General features: G+C 43.9%; 3 protein-coding genes across 4 annotated transcripts in view; all 3 read left to right on the top strand.

Moving 5' to 3' along the window:
- The window catches only part of LOC136541321 (urease), a 34,890-nt gene that overhangs the window by 6,177 nt on the left and 4,642 nt on the right, over nucleotides 1-24,071 (top strand). Inside the window, exons 10-18 of one of the 2 annotated variants that reach the window (XR_010780333.1) lie at nucleotides 195-334; nucleotides 1,095-1,232; nucleotides 1,308-1,399; nucleotides 2,048-2,177; nucleotides 2,253-2,411; nucleotides 3,362-3,538; nucleotides 4,076-4,210; nucleotides 4,966-5,037; nucleotides 5,255-5,741. Coding sequence is in view for 1 of the 2 variants with exons in the window: in XM_066533158.1 (XP_066389255.1) it covers nucleotides 195-334; nucleotides 1,095-1,232; nucleotides 1,308-1,399; nucleotides 2,048-2,177; nucleotides 2,253-2,411; nucleotides 3,362-3,538; nucleotides 4,076-4,210; nucleotides 4,966-5,037; nucleotides 5,255-5,476 (1,265 nt within the window). In the remaining variant the exon portion in view is untranslated. Of the gene's footprint in view, nucleotides 1-194; nucleotides 335-1,094; nucleotides 1,233-1,307; nucleotides 1,400-2,047; nucleotides 2,178-2,252; nucleotides 2,412-3,361; nucleotides 3,539-4,075; nucleotides 4,211-4,965; nucleotides 5,038-5,254; nucleotides 5,831-24,071 lie in introns of those variants that run through there. The other variant, XM_066533158.1, reaches the window with a different exon arrangement.
- LOC136541319 (probable inactive purple acid phosphatase 2) lies at nucleotides 15,911-19,377 on the top strand. Its single transcript, XM_066533156.1, has 2 exons — nucleotides 15,911-16,652; nucleotides 17,841-19,377. Exons 1-2 carry the CDS (start codon nucleotides 15,954-15,956, stop codon nucleotides 19,101-19,103), a joined length of 1,962 nt encoding a protein of 653 aa, XP_066389253.1. The 5' UTR covers nucleotides 15,911-15,953; the 3' UTR covers nucleotides 19,104-19,377.
- Nucleotides 19,571-21,334, top strand: LOC136541320 (flavin-containing monooxygenase FMO GS-OX-like 8). Its single transcript, XM_066533157.1, has 2 exons — nucleotides 19,571-20,260; nucleotides 20,415-21,334. Exons 1-2 carry the CDS (start codon nucleotides 19,732-19,734, stop codon nucleotides 21,203-21,205), a joined length of 1,320 nt encoding a protein of 439 aa, XP_066389254.1. The 5' UTR covers nucleotides 19,571-19,731; the 3' UTR covers nucleotides 21,206-21,334.

Genomic DNA, 24,071 nt, shown 5'->3' with positions numbered 1-24,071 from the left:
TATCATGGCAACTTGATCATTTTACAAACAAAGAGTACCAACACTGGCATAAATCATTCTGGCAGAGCTTGGGTTGCTTGTAAATACTTGATGTTTACTTGAGTTTCAAATAGGATGTGTGTCTTATGTACAATGTGACCCGATGTAGTCAGCGATATACATGACAACTTTAAGTTATATCTATATTCGTGTAGGCATCACGACATTGGTGGGTGGTGGAACAGGACCAGCACATGGAACTTGTGCCACAACTTGTACTCCCGCACCATCTCAAATGAAATTAATGTTGCAGTCCACTGATCAATTGCCAATTAACATGGGATTCACAGGCAAGGTATAAATTATTATGCTGTGAAATTAAACTATTAGACAATTCAGTATTTGATACATAAATACATAAATATACAATATTAAATTAGCTGCTGTTTCATACCAAGCTTGTTTCAAGGTGGGCCTTGAGTAAATAGTCTCAATGATATAGTACAGTAAAACGTGTACATGCGAAAATGCTAATGTGTGATGTTGTAAAGCTTCATAGTTGGCGTTTCCTACAAATTATTTTTATGTTAAATAGGAGAACAGTTGATGATTGTCTTCGAGGCATCTTGATATTAATAAGGAAAACCAAATACGAGTATACGACCCAACAATGACTTGAGGTCTTGAGGATATCTGGCTACCAATAAGTTCCTATATTGTTTCCCTTGTAAAAAAAATCAGTTGAAAAACAAGAATTTACTCACTCCATTCGTAACTACAAGTGATGGTTTTGGAATGTCTGGAGTCAACCATTCCAAATTCTGATTGGAAATTACTTTTTAGGTGCTGAGTTCGGATGTTTGAAAATGATACAAATGCATGTGCATCCTAAAGTTGTTTTATAATAATATAATTTGCTATGTTTGAAGAATATGTTCTCAAAAAATTAGTGGCCACAGTTATGTTGTGGGAAATTTGTCAATGCCCAAAATGTCACCTATTTTTGACTGGAGGGAGTAGCTTGTTGACTAATACTTTGAAACATTTAAGGAAAGTGAATTTTCTATTGTTGTTCCAAATATGATTGTCCATGTTCTCCTTTGTAAACTGAGCAGGGGAATACTTCAAAGCCTGAAGGATTGGCTGAAATCATTAAAGCTGGAGCAATGGGTTTGAAGCTGCATGAAGATTGGGGAACTACCCCATCTGCGATAGATAATTGTTTATCTGTTGCAGAAGATTTTGATATTCAGGTAGATGCCTAATGTTATGTAGTCTTTCTGGTATACTGCAGTTTATCTGTTTCAATGCTGACCTGATTTTGACAGGTCAATATCCACACAGATACCTTAAATGAATCAGGCTGCGTGGAACATACAATAGCAGCTTTTAAAGATAGAGCCATACATACATATCACAGGTATGAAATGAACAGTAGTAAAATGAATTCGTTCTATTTTTCATTTATATAGGTTGATTTGCTTCTGAAACTCTCCTTGTGCTTTGTCATAGAATATACCCTCAGCTTTTCAAAAGAAAATGTGGAAACTTAAAAAAAAACAAATTTTGTTGAAATTGTGACTACATGGCCGAGTACATGATCTGTCATATACAGCTTACCTACCAAAGGAGGGAAAAGAGGATCAGCTGTAGGAAAGGCGTCTAAGGCTCCCTTCATATCTTAGTTTGTTGAAAACTGTCAAAGATACGTGTCCTTGGTTAGACATGATTCTGAAGACTGTTAGACTAGAGACAGTTCTACTGCCATTATATATGGAGAGCAAATGGCACCAATTTCATTGATCATGCGGTAGATCTATCATCTATCTATCTTCGCAATCTCCTTTTTCTCTGCAACCCAGCCTTACCGATGCTGTAGCCAACCACTACACCAGAGCTCCAGAACCACAAATCTGCACTATTTAGATAGACCTCTTATTTCTGAGAACATAAATTTTCTGTCAATAATGTTGTCTACTTTGTAGTGTCAATATTTACCTGTGGTGTTAATGCATTATACCTGTCAATTTTCTCATCATGTTCTTACTGTCTTGTGGACACTGGACAGTGAAGGTGCAGGTGGCGGTCATGCTCCAGACATCATCAAAGTCTGTGGGGTAAAAAATGTGTTGCCCTCTTCAACAAATCCTACCCGGCCATTTACTTCAAATACTGTAGATGAGCACCTTGATATGCTGGTATGCAATTATCCAATCCAGCACTGTAGATACCGTGTACAATTTTGGTGGTGATATGTTGTGGTTATAGTGCAGATGGTTTGCCACCACCTTGATAAAAACATCCCAGAAGATGTAGCATTTGCTGAGTCTAGAATTCGAGCTGAAACTATTGCTGCTGAGGACATATTGCATGACATGGGAGCCATAAGTATTATATCATCTGATTCACAGGCCATGGGGCGCATTGGAGAGGTCTGTCACATGATTATCCTAAAATTTCCTTTCTTGTTGTTAAGAAATTGCATAGCATTTTGACACTGTTTGTGGAAAGCCTGGAGCTCCTTGCCTATCAGTGCTGACATATTTACCTTAGAAAGCATACTAGCTTTGTACATGCTTTGCCAGTGAAAATTCACTGAACACAGTCAATACGATGATTGCTATGTCAACTTACATTTCTCTTTTCTTTTGAGCTGATGCTGTAACGAGACTGCTTGTTTGGCAAGTGGCCTAGTACACAAAATAGGAAAATTACCTAGCAACTTTAGTTAACCAAAAGCAGAAAGGCCAATACTGAGAACAACTCAGGGAGATTTTTTTTTTCATGAGCCTCTTCTTTCTATCTGTCTTTGGGATGAACTCAAGATTCCCTAGCTGGAAGATGTTGAAGGAATCGATGTACATGTTAAATGGTAATTGTGTTGAGTTCAGAGTGCATGTTTGTTTTGAACACACAAAGGTAACTTATGACCATCTGAATGCATCTGCGCCATGGATGGTAGTACTATTGGTGGATATTAGTGTGTTGCTTAAGCTGTAGATAGCCTGGGCAGAACAACTTGATGTACCTGCTCTCATTCTAATGATTAGGGTGGTCATCATCACTGTCTAACATCTGGTTGTATCCTATTAGCAAGTTATTTCTACCTTTTCTATCCCTTGCTTCCAATAAACATGTTTGGGGCTTGTTCAGAGGCTCTATAAGCTTAACAGTCTGACAAAATTATTAACCCAGCGACTTTTTCTTTCTCGAGGAAGCCATGATGAAACAATTAGAGTAACTCGTACCTCTAGGTTGAGGAATAAGCTCCTCTAGTGAGTAACTACTTTTTTGGTGATGAAATTACAGCTATATTGATTCAATTATGTTAGTTCATGTAACATTGGCAATTATGTTAGTTCATGTAACATTGGCTTTCTAGGTGATAACCCGGACATGGCAAACTGCAAACAAGATGAAGGTCCAAAGAGGTAGTTTACCTGGATCTGCTGACTCTGCCCAGGACAATGACAACCTCCGTATAAGAAGATACATAGCAAAATACACCATAAATCCAGCAATAGTGAATGGTTTTTCAGACTTTGTTGGTTCTGTTGAGGTGCGTGCTACTCTAGTTACTGAGAAAATTCTATTATTTGCTCCTTATCACTGAAGAACTAAACTTTGACGGTGCTGTCTTGTGCCATGTACCTTGAAATGATACTAGTAAAGATGAAAGATTTGTCTACTTTGGTATTCCTGATGTAAGTTAAAGAAACCAATGTGTAATTGTGTCTTATTTCCTTAGTGTACCAGATAGACTCATGCAGTGTAGAAAAATAATATTTTCCACTCAAAAAAATAATAATATTTTGTTTAAATAAAATTTAGAAAATGTCTATTGTATCAGTTTTGCAACTGTGTGAGTTGTCACTCTTAAAATACTTCTGCATCAGGAACAAGGCAAGAAACTGTTTATGTCTGAAAGTCATGTTCCACATAGATGCAACTTGCTGTACCATTAATTGACATACTTCTATCTAATTAGTAATAATATCCCTTCGGTATGTAATGAAACCCAGTGAAGTGCTGGCTAAGCATTTCCTCTATTGGTATCTCAATTCAAGGTCTAACTGAACCTACATATTTTTGACAGGTGGGAAAATTAGCTGACCTTGTTCTTTGGAAACCTTCTTTCTTTGGCGCTAAACCAGAACTGGTTGTCAAGGGAGGTGCAATTGCATGGGCTAATATGGGTGATCCCAATGCTAGTATTCCAACACCTGAACCTGTATGGACTACTTTCAACGAGATACTCTGAATATAAAGAATTTGTCTACTTTTATCATGATGTTTCGATTTAGCCTAATTGCCTAAATATAAAGAGAAGTCTATTTCACTACCCCAAACAATTCACATTTCCATTTGACCCTTTTCATTAAAATTTCTACTTGTTTTACTGCTGCGAATTTTTTTAGCTCAATCAGTTCACCCCCAATGAAATGTGTATTGTTTCCTGTACAAATAGGGTTTCAAGTTCAAATTTTGCAGGATGATGCATGGCATCATAACCTTTCGGGAAAAAAAATCTTCTACAGTTTTCGTGCATTTTGGTATCTGAAGGGTTACAGTAGCACACAGATGCTCCCAACTGATGAAAATAATCACAAAAAAATTGTAATATATTTTTGAAGCATAGAGTATCATGTAAACTAGCACCACACAAAATTTGAACCCAACACTTGGAGGAGAAACAAGAAGATAAATTTCATTAAGGGTTAAATTGACAAATCTGAATAGTTTTGGGGAGTTAAATGAGTCTGTATTTTATTTAGGGAGGAAGGGGTTTAAGTGGACAAATTGAATAGTTGAGTGTAGTGAAATGGACCTTTTGTAAATGTTAAAATTTTGTCCATTATAACTAAGTTTAGTTTGGTAAGAGCCTGAGAAGCATGGTGTAGCACCCTATTTTAAAGTATTTGAACATGGTGTGTATATAACATGTTTGCTCAGGTTACAGCATCTATCTTTTTTCTCTTGATGTAGGTTGTGATGCGACCTATGTTTGGTGCATTTGGAAAGGCTGGAAGTTCCAATTCAATTGCATTTGTGAGCAAGGTAGTGTTTGGTTCTACCACAACCTAGAAAAATAACTTTCTTAACTTTTCAAAATGATAAAATATAACATATTGCACATCAAGGTGTTAAAAAATAGGTTTTTTCATTAAGAAATATGGCTACAGGAAACATACTGCGCATCAAGCCATCAAGTAAAAGGAACAAAAAAGAAATGCTTCAAAATTGTTATTGACTGTTGCCAATTTTCAATGATTAGGCTGCTAAAGAAGCTGGTGTTGCAATGGAGTACAAATTAGAAAAGAGGGTGGAAGCTGTTGGTGGCGTTCGCCGTTTGACAAAGCTTGACATGAAGCTCAATGACGCCCTTCCGAAAATAGAAGTCGACCCTGAGACCTACACAGTGACTGCTGATGGAGAGGTTTTGACATGCCAACCAGCACCCACAGTACCACTGTCTCGGAATTACTTCCTATTCTAGAAAAAGCCACTACATCAGCAAACTTTTTTTTTCTCTCGAGAGGCTACACGGAGAAGACGCACACCACCACAAACTTATTTAGTTTTGACATAAATTACATAAATTAGTAACACAATATTCATATTTTGTGAAAACATTTCTCATTATGATTCTAATAAAATCAATCTTGTGTTGCTAATCTATACAATTTATGTTTTGACTTGGACAAACCTAGACACTTATATTTGTTATCAGTGGAAGTATGATTTATTTAAGGTCGACACATGTAAGTACATTCTGTATGCTACCCTCTCCTTGGCTGCAACTCTTAATAATATGGCCAATGAACAAATTTTTTTGGCAGTAGAAAATTTTTGCTCTGTGCTATTTGCAATAATCATTTTGTTAAATTATGTTCTATACATGCTCGCATATTTGTGCGGAAACAAACGTGCAACTCTCTTTCACGTGTGGTTTATCGATGTACTGCATTACTGCTAAATTTTGACTGAACAAACTTGACGGTATAAATTTCTGTTCAGATGCACGTGTAGCATACTAGCATCGTCTTCACGTTCCCTGCTCCAAATGCGACTATGCTGTTGTATTTGCGATTTGGGATTACGTATCTTCTGCCATGTATAAGGCTGGCCTAAGCATATTAGTTCAGCTCATCGCTCGTGCATATATTATTCGCAGTCTCCATTGGATTTTTGCCTCGTAACGTAACCACAAAATTATCATGTTCTTAGTGAAGTGAGCAAGCTTGAGCTACAGTAAAGGATACTGAGTTGTGCGTCCTCTGTTTCTGGCAGTACTGATCTACGTGCCAAAACAGAACCAACTGAAAGCATTAAAAATAATCAGAAAAGCAGCACACGGAGTCTAGTCTGATCAGTTCATGTCATGCTCGTCCAAACCCTTGAGATAGACTGCTCTTGAATGCAAGAGGAATTATCAATCTTCCTACAAAGAAGTTTATATTAAAAAAAATCCCACAAAAAAAATAAACAATAATCAATAATGTGCTAAAAATATGTGACCACTGATGTGAGGCTCCTTTCGAATCTGAAATATCATGACTCCCTTTCAGTCTTTCCATGTTGTCTTCGTTAAGTAATCAGTGTACCAATGTTCAGTACCTACAGCTAAAGGCCTGATCCTACTATAGAAATTTTAAAGGATATATATATGTATGAATTGTTCATTCATGAGAAATTCATATACTCCACATTGTGTCCAAATGGTTTTCCCCATTGGTGCTTACCAAAAGCCCATTGGTGCTTACCAAAAGCTTAACTGAGTCTTGGAGAGTATCCAAATCCCCGGGATCATGATGGCACAAAAAGATGTCATGCATACTTAATTTCTTTCCCAGTTCTACTTATATTTCCTCAGTTCTCGTGTTCAAGCCACAAGATAATGAACCAAGCTAAAACTGGGCAGGAATAATATGGCACATATGGGAGTGTGGTATTTTTAAATTCAAGTGCTCATTTTCTTTAGCACAGTTTTTTTAATAACATGGGGGACACCATATGCATTCAACCATTCAAGGGTTTCATTAAAGCTAATGTTCAGGAGTACACGTATAGTAGGAGGAAAAAGTTTACCTGACCCCCTCAACTATCATACTTGGTCTACTTCACCCCCTCAACTATGAAACCGTCTGTTTTACCCCCTGAACTATCTAAAACCGTCTGATTTACCCCCTGGGGCGGTTTTCAGCGGTGGTTGCTACAGTACAGCGGGTTTGCTACAGTGACGACGGGTTTGCTACAGTACCCATGGTTTTGAATTTTCTTTTTTTTATTTATTTTCGATGAATTTTTGAAAAATCATAGTAAATCATAGAAAAATCATAAAATGAAAAATCTAATTTTATTGGACTCCACATGAGTAGATCTACATAGTGAATATATAATACGGTATACTTTAGTACAAAATTTTTACTGTAGCCTTAGATTAATTGGAAAATCCAATTTTGTCTGTAATTAATTAGAATAATTCATAGCTGCAGCTTCTATGGTCCAATTATGGTGAAATTTTTATGGTACGCTAATTATTGTATGCTTGAACTATAGTAAAAATTTCGTACTCATTGGACTATGTATAACTTAGTTATAGATAAATTCTAATTAATTACAGATAAAATTGGATTTTCCAATTAATCTAAGGCTACAGTAAAAAATTTGTACTAAAGTATACCGTATTATATATTCACTATGTAGATCTACTCATGTGGAGTCCAATAAAATTAGATTTTTCATTTTATGATTTACTATGATTTTTCAAAAATTCACCGAAAATAAAAAAAAAGAAAATTCAAAACCACGGGTACTGTAGCAACCCGACGTCACTGTAGCAAACCCGCTGCTACTGTAGCAAAACCGCCGCTGAAAGCCGCCCCAGGGGGTAAACCAGACGGTTTTAGATAGTTCAGGGGGTAAAACAGACGGTTTTAGATAGTTCAGGGGGTAAAACAGACGGTTTCATAGTTGAGGGGGTGAAGTAGACCAAGTATGATAGTTGAGGGGGTCAGGTAGACTTTTTCCTATAGTAGGATAATACAGGGTCCCAAGCAAACTTCACAGTGATGATCAAGATAACAGACATAAGAGATGCAATCCCTTGCACAAAATGCAGAACCCCTGAAGTCCAACAAACTTAGATCATGACTAATGTTACTCATGCTAAAGAGTTGTCCCACATAAAAATAAGTTATTAACCACTACGGTCATCCCTTCTAACCTCGACCGACCAGGCCTCCTCACCTGGCGCTAGCGGTTTCTCTTGCGGTCGTCCGGGTTTCTGCCCTTTCCCCTACCCTTTACTCTATCTACTGGACGGACGATTTCTTCTTTCCCTGCCGGTAAGGCCGTAAGGAAGGAAAAAGTGTTCATAGTGTCAGAGACAGCAACCAGGGGGGTGCGGCCTCACCCCGACCCGCACCCACCCTGAGGATCATGTCCCCGCCGCTGGCGCCGGCACCGGTAGCCTCTCCGGCGCCGGCGCCCCCCGCCTCCACCTCCCACTTCCCCTCCCCTCCCAACCCCCGGAGCTTCAGTTAAGCCGCCCCAGTCAAACAATAGCCCGACGCCGCCGCCGGCGGCCCCCGCCACCTCCTCCCCCTCCACATCCTCCTCCCCATCCACCTCCCATCCAATCCCCACCCCTGGCACCGACCCGTGCATCCGCCGATGCCAGGAGCCCGACCTGGCCGTGTCGCTGCCGACGTCGGGGGCGGCCGTCGCGGGCATTGCCGAGCCCACCACCGCCGGATCCGGCGTCGAAGTGCAGCTGCGGACTCCCTCTCCGTTGAGGCGAAAGTGTATGTCATCTTTAAGATGGTATACATAAAAATTAAATGAAGTATCTTAAAGATACTAAACATGGAGAACGAGTGGAGCTTCTCAAGCATATTAAATATGGAGAACAAATGGAGAATCGTCGAGGAGAAAATTGTATTAAATACATTTATAGGAAGAGTACTTATCTTTAGACAGAATGTCTGGTCGGCGTCGACGAAATTGCCCGGCCCTCGAGCTTTTCGGCCTGTCGTCATGGCGGCGATCGCGGTTGTCACAGCGCCGTTCTTCACGGCGATCATCATTGTGACGCGGTAAGTGGTCAGAGCAAGTAGTCCGGTCGGCTCGCTTGGCGGCTCGGGTGGCTCGCTTGGTGGCTCGGGCGGCTCGGTTAGCGGCTCACTCGGCGGCTTGCTTGGTGGCTCGCTGCAGTCGGATGGCTCGTGATTAGCGGCTAAGACAGCTCACTTAGCGGCTCTCTTGGTGGCGCAATTCGCACTGGAGTCCGATCCCACGTTTAAAGCGGGTCAGGAGGATGTAGATCATCATAATCGTTTTTGGCTAGCTTGCTTGTGTCATCTCCACATCATGGTGATGTAGACTAAGCAAAATTTGCTTGCTTGCATGTCCGACTGACGTACGTGGACGCCTCCTTCCTTATTTGCTCGTTGGTTGAGGATTTCGACGTGGCCTTGCTTGCCGACTCGGAGTCGCGATCGTGCGCCGTCGGCAACTGCTCAAATCGTGCTAGGGCGTTGCTGCGAAGGCTGAGGGTGAAGGGCGCAGTTGATCGTCTCCTGCATTGTAGTCACGTAGGGATGTAGAGATATTCAAACATATATTTTATATAAAATATTTAATTGGAATCAAAAGCATGACCTAGCCTGTTTAGATCGATGAGGTTGGAGTCACATCCCGAAGTGTAGATCAGCAAATAAGGAAGCCCTCCCGAACATGCATGCGTAATGCATATATGCATATACATTCAAATTGGGCTTTGTTTAGATTGGGGTTAGAAATCAGTATTTGGCACTGTAGCACTTTCGTTTGTATTTGATAATTATTATCCAATCATGGCCTAACTAGGCTCAAAAAATTCGTCTTGTAATTTACAATCAAACTGTGTAATTAGTTATTTTTTTATCTACATTTAATACTCCATATATGTGTCTAAAGATTTGATGTGATAGAGAGAGTGAAAAAACTTACAATCTAAGCAAGACCTTGACATGCAGGGATAATAATCAATACGTTGATCGTCATCGATCGACGGATCGCGTTGGGTCAGGGCTTGGTGATGGACCTTCATCTAGCACGCGTGGCGGCGGGGCCTTGTGCTGACGTCGTCAGGGAGGTTGCGGCGCCCTACAGCTCGGTCGTTAACCTTCTCCTGACGTTGCATCCGACGTGAAGCCAGGCTCCCGGATTGAATCACGGACGCCACTAATCAAAGGTTGATCTCACCGAGAACGTCGAGTTGATCTTGAGACAAGTCATCTGGTTCACCATAAAATCAGCATGCACACCTCTTACTTGGCGCGCCACTGTCGACGAAATACGTCCAGCAGTTTATCGAGAGGTATACCCATGGTAGTAGATGAATCGGTGGAGGTGCGCGTGAGGGAATCGAATGGTGACACGTGAGGGAACCGAATGGTGACACAGAACGCGAGAGACAGAGAACCCTACGTCCTGTGTCTTTGGTGGATTGTGTTATGAGATGATCTATCTGGGGATCCTCCGACTAGAGGACCCATGTCCCTCCTTATATACTCTGGAGGGTAGGGTTAAAAGAAAAGTATTCTAGTCGGTTACATGGCAAGTATTCTATTTAGATTATAATATCTATAGTATCCGATCAGATCTTCTAGCTGTCTTACGGTGTACGTCGAACAGCGTCGTGCGTCGTAAGTCTTGATGTCGCGGCCCATATCCCTTGCCGTGCTACCTGGAGTTATACCCCCACGTACTCTCACCAAGGAAATTCTTCCCACAGTTGTGAGGAATATTTCGTTTGACTCACACTAGTACTCCAACCCGGATCGTTAAACTGACGGGTGGGTCCCACACCGTCGGTAACCCTGCGTGCTCACCTAAATTGCTCAGGACACGTCACCAGCAGCTTCTCCACGGCGTCCCCAGTAAAATGTAGGCAAATTTTGGGCTGGCACACTGGGGAAACGTTGTTTTGGCTACGGCACACCACCAACTGTGTTATTGGCTGAGACACGTTGCGAATTCGGGTTCCTTTGTTGTAACACACCGCGCGCAGTAACACAATCATTTTCCCTGGTTTTGGACAGAGAACATTAGGTGACTGTACGAGTTTGCCCCTGGCTGAGTCAAGTGGTGCGACCCAACCCAATAAGCCCCACCCGGTCGCTGCCTCATCCCCCACACCGTCTTCTTCTTCCCCAGTCGGTCGTCTTCCTCTCTTCTCTCTCTCGCTCTTGTCCCGTGAAACCCTAGCACTCGATGCCCCGACAGGAGGGGAAGATGGCTTCGAGCTCGAAGACAGAGGCTGCCTCGAGCGCGTCATCTTTGGACGCGTTTAGGGATGGCACAAGCAACCTTCCCCTGGTCGATTGCAGCAAGTGTGGAGCTCAGTTGATTGGCCTAGTGTCGAAGCAGGACAAGAGCTTTGGGCAGAGGTTCTACAAGTGTCCTCTAATTAACCATGTAAGTTGGTAGATCTGCAATTTTATCCGCTTATTGATGTAGTTGTATGGCCGATTTCATCTGAGCATTGTTCCTCATCTTCTTTTGTTAGTTCTACATGTGGGAGGACCAATACGTTGAGTACCTCATCGGCAAATCCAAGCTTCCACGATGTTTCTCAAAGATCGGTAGAGGGTCGCCGTCTCTGGGGTTGACTCAAGCCATGGATCCAAGGATGTCCTCTCAGGAGCTGATTCAAGCCATGGAGTCTTTGAAGGAATCAATTGGAGGATGCACTACCCTGTTAGAAAGCACAACCGCATCTATGAAGGATGCACATGCCGCTTTAAAGAAAATTGTTGATGCCAATAAGTCAATAGGAAGCAACATCGACAAGATAGGCGATCGTTTGCTTGTTTTAGGTCTAGCAATTATGTTCATTGTAGTGCTACTTCTCTTGGTGGTGTTAGTGAAGTGAGCATTGATTTGTCAGAGTTAATGTAGGCATCCTGTATGAACTTTTAGTTGATGTCTATCACTTATGTCTCCCTTATGTGTCAATGAATGCTACTGTATGTTCTGATGTTCTAATTTGGTTGTCAATGAAGTGTATGTGTTTTAGTGCATGGCAACTATAAAATAAATCAAGTGCAAGTCAATCTAGTCTTAACATTACAAGCCATCAAGTTTGGCTTTGAGCCAAGTTACATAACAGCGACAAGTCTGAATTTAAGCCTTCAAGTTTGGCTTATAGCCAAGTCACATAACAACGAAAAGTTTGAATTTAGGCCAATTATGGTTGATTACATTACAAAGGCTACAAAAGCATAGTTCTAGACAACATTAGAAGTCATCTTCCAAAAGCATCATCAGCAGGTTGCAAACACTACACTTGCAATTATTTCACTCAACAAGCACATCCATCACCAGCTGCTTCTTGGCCTTGCCTAGATCTTTCTTCGGCTGCACCTTGTCTCCCTTGCATTGTTTTGCCTTTTTCCATTCACTCCCTTCGTGCTCTGTCCATCAGTGGATTCTGCACCATCTCTTTCCATCTTCCTCTTGCGACTGTTAACAAATGAAAGACATTAGTACAGTAGAAGCAAATTGTTACAAGTTCAAGGGTAGTGAGATATGTAACCTCCTAGTGTTGCCTGCAGGACTGTTGGTTAGTAGTGGGGCTGTAATGGTGATGGAACATGCTCCAGTTTGGGATTGTTGGGTTGATGCAGTGCTTGCAGCCTTTGTCTTTTTGTTCCTCTCTTTTTTTGGCTTAGGTGCGGCTGGAGGTGGAGCATCACTGTCATACACTGTCTCATTGCAAGTCTTCATCATGTGACCAAATTGTCCACACCTCTTGCACTGTCTCATTCCATTGGTTCTCCCTCCTTCTTCTGCACCCTTTATCCTTCTTGTTCTAGGTCTGCCAGCTGCCCTCTTTAGGATTGGTGGCCACAGTTTGAAACCCATGTCTACCTTGGGCCATTGGTTCCTATCTATCATAGGCATTACAATTCCGGCATATGCCTTCTTGAACACATCAACAGAGTAGTAGTCATCAATATAGTCCTCTGCACTCTTGTTTCTCAGTGAGTTAATGAAGCAAAGGGCATGAGTGCAGGGGAGCCCAGTGATCTACCACCTATTACAACTACATGTTCTGTTATCTAGATCGTCTCCAGGTCTTCAGCTCTTTAGTTGTGCCTTGAATCTCAGCTATGTTGTTGTGTCCTCTATGAATGACATAGTTCAGGTTTCTGCTTTTTGCATTCAGATCTTTAGTTACATGAGCAAGGATCTTGTCTATCATCTTGTTGGATAACCTTCTTCTAAGGTCATGCTTCTCCATAATCATCTGCCTTATCTTGTCCATCAGTGGGATGACTGATTGTGCTTTCTCCTTTCTGATCCAACTATTAAATGTCTCTGCAATATTGTTTGTGACATAGTCACACTTGCTATCCGGTGAGAATCTCCACCTGTTCCACAAATGTTTGTGGTTCTCCTCTATCCATTTTATTGCATTTGGAGAAGCTTTCTGCATGGTCTTGTAGTGATGCTCATAGTGCTTCTTGTTAAAAGCTCTACATGTAGGCCAAAGGTGTTTCTTGAAAACAGCCCCTCTATACCTCTTCTGAAAGTTCTTCACTAGATGCCTCATACACTCTCTATGTTCCACTTCATTTGAAAACACAGCTATAACTGCACTATCTATACCCTTGCCTGCATCTGTGGATATCACAAGTCCAGGAGGTGAGCCTATTGCAGTCTGAAGCTTTTCAAAAAACCACTTCCAGCTATCTACGGACTCTGACTCAAACACCCCATATGCAACTGAAAATAGCCAGCCGTGACCATCAACTGCTGAAGCTGATGCCAATTGACCCCTCCACCTTCCTGTCAAAACAGTGGAGTCAACACCTAAAAATGGCCTGTAGCCATTGAGAAACCCATCTACACAAGCCTTCAATGCAATAAACATCCTAGTAAACCTCATCTTTTTACCAACAGGAGCATACTCTATCTCCACTATGCTTCCAGGGTTGGTCCTCTCTACCTCTGCTTTGAAACTAAAAGCATCAGCAAAATTGTAATTCCACTTTCCCATTATTTGCTCTAGAGCCAACCTTCTCCCATCCCAAACCATGTAGTAAGATAGCATGATCTTGAACTTCTTCTCCAGATCTTTCTTTAGTTCTGTAGCTCCAGTATTTGGTTGATCCCTAAGAATGTCAATGACTCTGTCTCTGACCCATTTGTTGGTAGCCATGCAGTTCTGGTCAAGCTTGGAAGTGCTAGCACAGTTATGCTTAGCATGGAGCTTTTTTATCTGCAACAAAAAAGAAGGGCTAAATCAGCTTACAAGGGCATGAAACAAACAATACACCACATATAACTGTAAATTACATAGTTAAAAGCAGGTATGGTGACCTGCCATGTCTTGCCATCCTGCAGCTCAGAAGCATGAATCCTCCACCTACACTTCTTCTTTTTGCTACTTCTGCCCTTGCAGAACCCTCTGTACCTTTTAGCCTCACTATAATGTGCATCAATTTCAAACTCATTAAGAACAACAAACTACCTAATTGTCCTCTTAAAAGTATCTCCATCTTCAAATGTGACACTAAGAGCAATGGTTGGGTTCTCCAGGTCAGTCACATGTTCAACAATCTCATATCTAGCTTCATCATCAACAAAAAGGTCATCCAACTCACTACAGTCACCATCAGTTGATTGCCCCTCATGTTCTAGCTATTCTTCAATATCAGATAAATACGGATGCTCGTCATTTAGACCCACATATTCTACCTCATCCTCATCCCATGGTTCCTCATCATCTGAGAGATCCCTTTTCCTTCCCTTACCTCTCTTAGACTTAGCCTTGGTTTTGGTAGTCCCTATCTCTGCATTGTTAGCTACGACATCTTCTGTCTCATCCTCAGCAACATACTCAATCAAAGCCAGAGGGAGGGGCTCTGTGGCAACACTAGCACTGCCGACATGATGTGTAGAAGGTTCAACAGATACACTTTGGCTGTGCTCAACTGTCACTGTGTCATAAACTGCCACAAACAGAGGCAACCTCCTCATCTCCCAATACAGGTCCATTGCATCCATCAAGCTGGCATCAGAAGTTACATTGGTGAAAGCGGACACAGTCCTGTTCCAATAGCAAACTGATATTCCTTGATTCGAACCATGCTTCACTCCCTTTGCTATTTCATCTTTTAGGTCCATCAAGTTGGTTGAATCACAATCAACAACAAGCTCAAGATTTGAATCTGGGTGCACTACATGACTACCATCATCGCAAACCTCGACATAATTTGGAACGCGCGCAGCAATTCTGCACGCCGAACTACTATCCATTCTAAAACAAATGAAAAAATAGTAGAGAACAATGAAAAGTGATTCATAATTGAAACCCTAAATCGACCCTAAATCGATCGAGGCTTTAACGCATATTGATAACGCCAAATAGAACCAAATCACTTGATGGAGATACACTGAAATAGTTAATTGAACAACTTGCACATCAAATGGCCAAAAATGCTTACCCTTCTGGAACCCAACCAAGATTTAGGCCCTTCGATGGTGATTCATTCCTCGGTCCCAAGCGATTCCTACGTTTCTCTGGTGCCATCTCGTCCAACTCCTCTGCTTGGATCTATGGACACATAGTTGCGGAGAGGAAGGTGGCGCCGATTGTGGACAAGGAGACAAGGGGGGAGCGCGGGTGCGGAGAGGAGGGCGACGGCTAAACTGGTGGCGACGGTGAGACTGATGGCGGCCAGGGATGGGGAATTGCAAGAGCAGCTAGGTCAACCAGGCAAGTCAAGTCGACCCAGGGGGCACCCATCGTCATTTCCAAAAAGTTCTCTATCCAAAACCAAACCAGGGAAAATGATTGTTTACTGCGCACGGTATGTTACAAACCCGAATTCGTAAGGTGTCTCAGCCAATAACACAGTTGACGGTGTGCCGCAGCCAAAACATCGTTTCCCAGCGTGCTAGCCCAAAATTTGCCTAAAATGTACCCCGAAAACCCCCACCTCCGTTTCCTCCTCTTCCTCGCCGTCGCGGCCATCGCCGCCGGCGGGGCTGCTGCGGGCACCACCCTCACCGCGTCCCTCTCCGGCCACCAGATCAAGATCCGTTGGTCCGGCCTTCCGGCCCCGGACGGCCTCGACTACGTCGCCATCTACTCGCCGCCATCCTCCCGCGACCGCGACTTCCTCGGCTACCTCTTCCTCAACGGCTCCGCCTCCTGGCGCGGCGGCTCCGGGGAGCTCTCCCTCCCGCGCCTCCCGACGCTCCGCGCGCCCTACCAGTTCCGCCTCTTCCGCTGGCCCGCCAACGAGTACTCCTACCACCACATCGACCACGACCGGAACCCGCTCCCCCACGGCAAGCACCGTGTCGCCGTCTCCGGCGAGGTCTCCGTCGGCGACCCCGCTCGCCCCGAGCAGGTGCACCTCGCGTTCGCGGATGGGATCGACGAGATGCGGGTCCTGTTCGTGTGCGGCGACCGCGGGAAGAGGGTCGTCAGGTACGGGCTGCAGAAGGAGGACGAGAAGGAGTGGAGGGAGGTGGGCACGGATGTGAGCACGTACGAGCAGAAGCACATGTGCGATTGGCCGGCGAACAGCAGCGTCGCCTGGAGGGATCCGGGATTCGTCTTCGACGGCCTCATGAAGGGATTGGAGACCGGAAGGAGGTACTTTTACAAGGTACGGTGAATTGTCCCCTGCTGCAACTTGGAATGGTTCAAATTTTCTGATTTTAGGTAGCAAATTTGGCTCTGTACCATCTTTTATATATAAAAAACAGTATTTTACTTATGCAAATTTTGTTCCAGAAAAGAAAAGGTACTAGGTCCTCTCAAGCCATACATGCTTAGCCTAAATGTTAGGGTTACCTGAGGTGCACAAGGGTTGAAATTTTGTGGTTTAGAGTGTGCTGGATGGATCATTGTGTTCCTAAGATTAAATTGTGTTGATTCAGAATTAGTGGCATAGTAAGATTTGTTGATTCAGCATTAGAGGCACAGTAAGATTTGTATTCATTAGTTATACAGCTCCTAGTGGAGATATCTGAAGTACTATAGCTATATGTTGGGAGGGTGCAGAAAAAAGATTGAATTTTGTATTCAGCATATGTGGCCATAAGGCTTTGATTCTCAAGTTCTGCAATCTTGGAAGTATGCATAGTGGGAGTTCATTAAAGGGAGGAATATCCTCACTTGCTGACAATTTGTCCATTGTCATGTAACTTGTTCTTAGGTTGTTGCTTCACTTGAGTTGTATGTATCTACTGGCAGTTGCTGATGTAAATTGTGACTGGACGGATTTTGAAACTTTCAGAATGTACTTGTATTACTTAGTAGCAAATATGGTTAGAAATGTCAATGTGCTCAAGAAAAGAAGTGTAGTTAGCACTGAATGCTAAGGAACTGATGGTTGTGTAGTGAATATGAATATTTCAAGCTTTCTACACTACTGAATATTGAAGTGTCCAGCATTGATTTGATGTACTGCAAAATAACAAATAGGATTCAGTGCAACCAACTGTATTGCTGTAGCTAGCACTACCACTTGAAGTATGATCTATGAGCATTCCATTGAAGAATTGAAGTTAGTATATTCATCCCTGAAGCGTAGGTTTCTGAGAACTTACTAGATTGTTAGAAGGCGCCGTAAGCATTTAAGCACTACTTCTGTTTGAGTGAAGAGTTTGAACATCAGGCCTTTTATTGGGAAATCGTAATTCCTTAAAATTTAGTTTTTTTGTTCTGAATACTAGAACTAGGATCCAGTTTTGTGGGGAGTTGAACACCACTGTCCTTTTCCCGTGTGAGCATGCTTTTTATATATATTCTCCTCGTCTATTAAATTTAATCAACTTGACCATTTTGGCAGGTTGGTAGTGACACAGGAGGATGGAGTGAGATATACAGCTTTATTTCACGTGACAGTGAAGCCAATGAGACCAACGCGTTTCTGTTTGGTGACATGGGAACTTATGTGCCTTATAACACCTACATTCGCACACAAGCTGAGAGCTTGTCCACTGTAAAATGGATCCTCCGTGATATTGAAGCCCTTGGGGATAAACCTGCCTTCATTTCACACATTGGGGACATCAGCTATGCTAGAGGTTATTCTTGGGTATGGGATCATTTCTTCAGCCAGATTGAGCCTATTGCTGCCAATACCCCATACCATGTCTGTATAGGAAATCATGAGTACGATTGGCCATCACAACCTTGGAAACCATGGTGGGCTACATATGGAAAGGACGGTGGGGGCGAATGTGGGATACCGTATAGCGTCAAGTTCAGAATGCCTGGCAATTCTATCCTGCCTACTGGTAATGGTGGCCCAGACACCAGGAATCTTTATTACTCCTTTGATTCAGGTGTGGTGCATTTCGTCTACATGTCAACCGAAACAAATTTTGTTCAGGGCAGTGATCAGTACAACTTCTTGAAAGCAGACCTTGAGAAGGTGAACCGAAACAGAACACCATTTGTTGTTTTTCAGGGCCACCGCCCCATGTACACCTCAAGTGATGAAACCAGGGACGCAGCCTTGAAACAGAAGATGCTCCAGCACTTGGAACCGCTGCTGGTGACATACAATGTGACCCTTGCACTATGGGGACATGTCCACAGGTATGAGAGGTTCTGCCCGATGAAGAACATCCAATGTGTCAACACTTCATCAAGCTTCCAATACTCTGGTGCTCCTGTGCATCTTGTGATTGGGATGGGCGGGCAAGACTGGCAACCCATATGGCAACCGAGGCCTGATCACCCAGACGTCCCCATCTTTCCACAGCCTGAGAGGTCCATGTACCGTGGCGGTGAGTTTGGATACACAAGGCTTGTAGCAACAAGGGAGAAGCTAACATTAACCTATGTGGGGAACCATGATGGACAAGTCCATGATATGGTGGAGATATTTTCTGGCCTGGTATCTAGTAACAGTAGTGTTGCTGAGCCGGTGGATGGTACCAAACATGGTACAGGAGACAGCACCGTGCGGAAAATTTCTCCGTTGTACTTGGAAATCGGAGGCAGTGTATTGTTTGCACTGCTCCTGGGATTTTCCTTTGGATTTCTTATCAGGAGAAAGAAAGAAGCTGCACAGTGGACTCCAGTAAAGAATGAGGAATCATAAGAGTTGCCAATACTGTGAGCCTGGTGCAGTGGTGGTAAATCCAAACTTGGACCTAATTGCTGGAATAGACCCTAAACAAAGTGAAGTCATTTCTTCTTGGGGGCTCTGTGGTACACGAGTGTATAGTTGTGTAAGATTGTGCCTTTGTATATGATAGTCTTGGGAAATGAAGTTTTTGATCGGATATCTGTTGTTGTAATAGTCCAATGTATAAGCATGTAATAAGTGATATAATGTTCACATTGCTTTGGTTGACGCAAGTGTTTAACCTGTACCATAATTTGGCATGGTTTGTTGAATCACTAAAGTGATTGTGGACGTCCTTTGTGGTTGAACCGTATTTATTTTGTGATCCTGGCTTTCTGTGTCATCTGCCTGCTTTTGTTAGCAGATGCGCAGAATCTTCTGAGCTTCGAGTTCATACTTAACAATATACCTGTATCGACAGTATCATATTACATGTTGGCAGTGGTTAACGAAATGTCTAAATGAGCATATTTAGAAGTCAAGCATCCCTGCATCAGCACACGTATTGAGTATTGACGACCTTACAAATAAAGTTGGAGCAGAGACGCCATCGGGGACACCGGCGGCAGTGTGTCTGCAGGTCCACCGGCGGCGAGGCGAGATGGTGTCATCCAAAAAGGTGTGCGTGATCGGCGCCGGCGTCTCGGGGCTAGCGTCTGCCCGCGAGCTGCTCCGGGAGGGCCACGACGTGACGGTCATGGAGCAGAGCAGCGGCGTCGGCGGGCAGTGGCTGTACGACCCGAGGACGGCCGGCGCGCACAGCAGCATGTACGCCTCCGTCCGGCTCATCAGCCCGAGGGAGCTGACGTGCTTCGCCGACTTCCCCTTCTTCCCCAGCAACGACGGCACCGGCGACGCCCGGCGGTACCCGGGGCACGCGGAGTTCCTCAGGTACATCAGGGACTTCTGCGACGCATTCGGGCTCATGGACGTCGTCAGGCTCAACACCAAGGTCCTGCACGTCGGCCTGGCGCCGCCGCTCGCCGCTGACGACGGCGTGAAGCGGTGGACGGTGAGGTGGTCGAGACGTGGTGACTGCGAGGGCGACGCGGTCACCACGGAGGAGGTGTTCGACGCCGTCGTCGTCACCGTCGGCCAATACACCCAGCCACGGCTCCCAACCATCAGCGGTAGGTTGGTTCTGATCGATTGCGTCGTTGTTGTCGCCGTTGTCGTCAGTGATTGCGTACACTGATGGTGATGGATAGATTTAAGAATTTTGTCCCTGTCGAAATTAAGTTGTGTTCATGCCCTGTTGGTCAACTGATGGAGCTTCTAGTATAGGCATGGACAAGTGGAGCAGGAGGCAGCTGCACTCCCACTCGTACCGGGTCCCCGACTCCTTCGACGGCGAGGTGGTGGTGATCGTGGGCTTCCATGAGAGCGGCAAGGACATCGCGCAGGAGCTCTCCGGGGTGGCGAGGGAGGTGCACGTCAGCGTCAAGTCCATGGAGGGCCTCACTCCCGCCGTCTCCAAGGCTGTCGCCAGGCACCACAACCTGCACCTGCACCTCCAGATCGAGTGCTTGTGTGAGGATGGGCAGGTGACGTTCGCCGACGGCTCGCGTGTCGTCGCCGACTCCATCATCTACTGCACTGGGTACGCCTTCTGGTTCCCGTTCCTGGACACGGGTGGCCTGCTCACCGTCGACGACAACCGCGTCGGCCCGCTGTTCGAGCACACGTTCCCGCCGGCGCTGGCGCCGTCGCTGTCCTTCGTGGGCGTTCCCAGGCTGGTACTGGTGCCGCGGTTCTACGAGGCGCAGGCGAGGTGGGTGGCGCAGGTGCTGTCTGGCCGGAGGCTGCTGCCGCCGGAGGAGGAGATGCTGCGCTCCGCGGAGGAGTACCACCGCGCCAGGGAGGCGGCCGGCGTGCCCAGGCGCCTCTCGCACACCGTCTTCTTCGACATGGACTACTGCGACGAGTTTGGGGCCAAGCACTGCGGCTTCCCGCTGTTGGAGGGGTGGAAGAGGGGCCTCCTGTCGTCGGCTGTCGCACGCGTCAGGGACGGCGACGTGGAGAGCTACCGTGACAGCGACCTTGTCCTGGAGGGCTTGCGCTCCGAGGGCTGGTGACTGCCTAGGACGCCATAAGACAAGGAGATCGGCCAAGATGATGAAGACGACGGCTTACCTTACCAGATCCACGAGACCACGACTAACGCCACGCAGACCAACTACTCTAGCTAGTCGTAGGTGGTGTTTAGTTCCCAAAATTTTACAAAATTTTTCAAGATTTTTCGTCACATTAAATCTTTAGACGCATGCATGAAACATTAAATATAAATAAAAAATAAAACTAATTACATAGTTTAGACGAAATTCTATAGAGACGAATCTTTTAAGCCTAATTAGATTATAATTGGATACTATTTGTCAAATAACAACGAAAGTGCTACAGTACTATTTCCCAAAAAAATCGCCAACTAAACAAGCCCGTAATCGTAATATTTTGGGAAACAAGTACTCCGTACAAATCATAGTCGTGATATTTTTTGGGAAACAAGTACAAATCATAATGATTGAAGTGGTGGCATAAAACCGCGAATTGTAAAATCTTCCTTGCCCAACTCAACCAAGTTTGAAGTGGTGGCATAAAACCGCGAATTATTTGGATACAAAGACTAATTACTAACTAATTGAAGATATCTATTCGGATTATAGTTTTTACGGCTGATAAGTCGGCTGATGCTGTTTTGTTGTGAGAGAAAAATATTTTATCATGGCTAATAAACCGAACTGATAAGTTCAAGCGAACATGACTTAAAATTAGTTTGCACCCAAATAAGAGGGCTAATAGGCGTGCTAATTTTTTTAGCAAATTCTCAATTAGTTGTTAGCCAATTAACTAACGATAATGCTCTAATTAAGCTGATCTTTTGAAAGGTATGATAGCGTCGATTGGTGGAGACTCGACGTTCATGATTTAGGCTTCGAACCAAGACTAATTCGGACCCCCGCAACCGTTACACCACTGCTCCGTTGGTTATCAACCACGCGAACGCGATTGACCTCGCCGAGAAGACTTTCCTGCAAGCGAATCGAGAACACAAGCAAGAACGGGATGAACGCAATCTGAAATTACAAATAAATATGAGGCTTATGAAAAACAAGAAAGAGTTCAAGTCTTTATTCGAGAGGACTCATCGTCACAGACGAATAAGATCGAGAACTGGGGCCCTGGTTCACAGCAAGCAGCCTTGGCGGCACAGTTGCAGCAAAACGATAGCATCTTCACGAGAAAATCAAGAACTAAACAAAACCCAAACTCTAAGGAGAGCGATGACTGTAAATTATAGTCTTGGGCGTCACCCCCTGGACGCGCCCCCTAATGGGCCCAAACACGATACACGGTCCAACGGACCAAAAGACGGTGTCGCAGCACCATGGCAGATTCTGGACGCTGACTTGCTTCGACGATTCCCGTTGATTCCGAAGGGATTTTGATGTGAGACCACTTGCATTGACTTCCTTATCTAATTAGCTTTCCATCCATATGTAGATCGTCGAAAACGGAGCCCGTAAGCGCTCGTATGACTAGTTTTATAACAGACTGATTCTGAAACCCGAAATGGGCTCGAACTTGATTTAGACCTCCACCTTGCTGACTCAACCCGAATGAACTTCGAGCCTTCCTATCGATTAGGACAACCTCCGTCTGTATAGAGCTCATGTCCTTGTCAGGAACCACGGGCCCGGCGCCACGGCTGCCGGCTGGTGTGGTGACGCAGCGAGAATGGAGCAGCGCTGTTGTCGACAGGAGGATGACACACACACACACATATACATATATATATATATATATATATATATATACACGGAGGAGAGAAGGTGGTGTCATTGTTGCAGACGAAGATCCATCACACAATTGATAGGATGCCATGTTTCCATCTGCTCAACGATATAAATAACTATCAGGTTCCTTGGCAGTTCATGATGATCTGCGTCAATTGCCGTGAGTTAAAATTTACTTGGCGAGAGTTTTTCGTTGTCTCATTATTTCTTGAAGACCTTTAGTAGTACGTACCAAGGACTTGATCATAAGCCCTATGGAATGATGCGGCTTCATGAAGTGGGGTTCTCCTATTGAGGAGGTATATAGTAGATATGGCCAATGAACAATTTTTTTTGGCAGTAGAAAATTTTTGCTCTGTGCTATTTGCAGTAATCATTTTGTTAAATTATGTTCTATACATGCTCGCATATCTGTGCGGAAACAAACGTGCAACTCTCTTTCACGTGTGGTTTATCGATATACTGCATTACTGCTAAATTTCGACTGAACAAACTTGACGGTATAAATTTCTGTTCTAGATGCACGTATAGCATCGTCTTCACGTTCCCTGCTCCAAATGCTGCTGTATTTGCGATTTGGGATTACGTATCTTCTTCTGCCATGTATAAGGCTGGCCTAAGCATATTAGTTCAGCTCATCGCTCGTGCATATATTTATTCGCAGTCTCCATTGGATTTTTGCCTCGTAACGTAACCAAAAAATTATCATGTTCTTAGTGAAGTGAACAAGCTTGAGCTACAGTAAAGGATACTGAGTTGTGCGTCCTCTGTTTCCGGCAGTATGCCAAAACAGAACCAACTGAAAGCATTAAAAATAATCAGAAAAGCAGCACATGGAGTCTAGTCTGATCAGTTCATGTCATACTCGTCCAAACCCTTGAGATAGACTGCTCTTGAATGCAAGAGGAATTATCAATCTTCCTACAAAGAAGTTTATATTAAAAAAATCCCACAAAAAAATATACAATAATCAATAATGTGCTAAAAATATGTGACCACTGATGTGAGGCTCCTTTCGAATCTGAAATATCATGACTCCCTTTCAGTCTTTCCATGTTGTCTTCGCTAAGTAATCAGCGTACCAATGTTCAGTACCTACAGCTAAAGGCCTGATCCTACTATAGAAATTTTAAAGGATATATATATG

Source organism: Miscanthus floridulus, chromosome 3 (assembly GCF_019320115.1).
Source record: "Miscanthus floridulus cultivar M001 chromosome 3, ASM1932011v1, whole genome shotgun sequence".
Taxonomy (NCBI): Eukaryota; Viridiplantae; Streptophyta; class Magnoliopsida; order Poales; family Poaceae; genus Miscanthus; species Miscanthus floridulus.
This window is presented reverse-complemented; position numbering and strand designations above follow the sequence as displayed.

What these genes read in the sequence shown, in the direction of transcription:
- LOC136541320 (XM_066533157.1), top strand. Translation starts at nt 19,732, where the DNA reads ATGGTGTCATCCAAAAAGGTGTGCGTGATCGGCGCCGGCGTCTCGGGG. An exon ending in ACGGCTCCCAACCATCAGCG is followed by an intron (nt 20,261 to 20,414) that starts GTAGGTTGGTTC and finishes CTTCTAGTATAG; the next exon opens with GCATGGACAAGTGGAGCAGG.
- LOC136541319 (XM_066533156.1), top strand. Translation starts at nt 15,954, where the DNA reads ATGTACCCCGAAAACCCCCACCTCCGTTTCCTCCTCTTCCTCGCCGTC. An exon ending in GAAGGAGGTACTTTTACAAG is followed by an intron (nt 16,653 to 17,840) that starts GTACGGTGAATT and finishes CCATTTTGGCAG; the next exon opens with GTTGGTAGTGACACAGGAGG.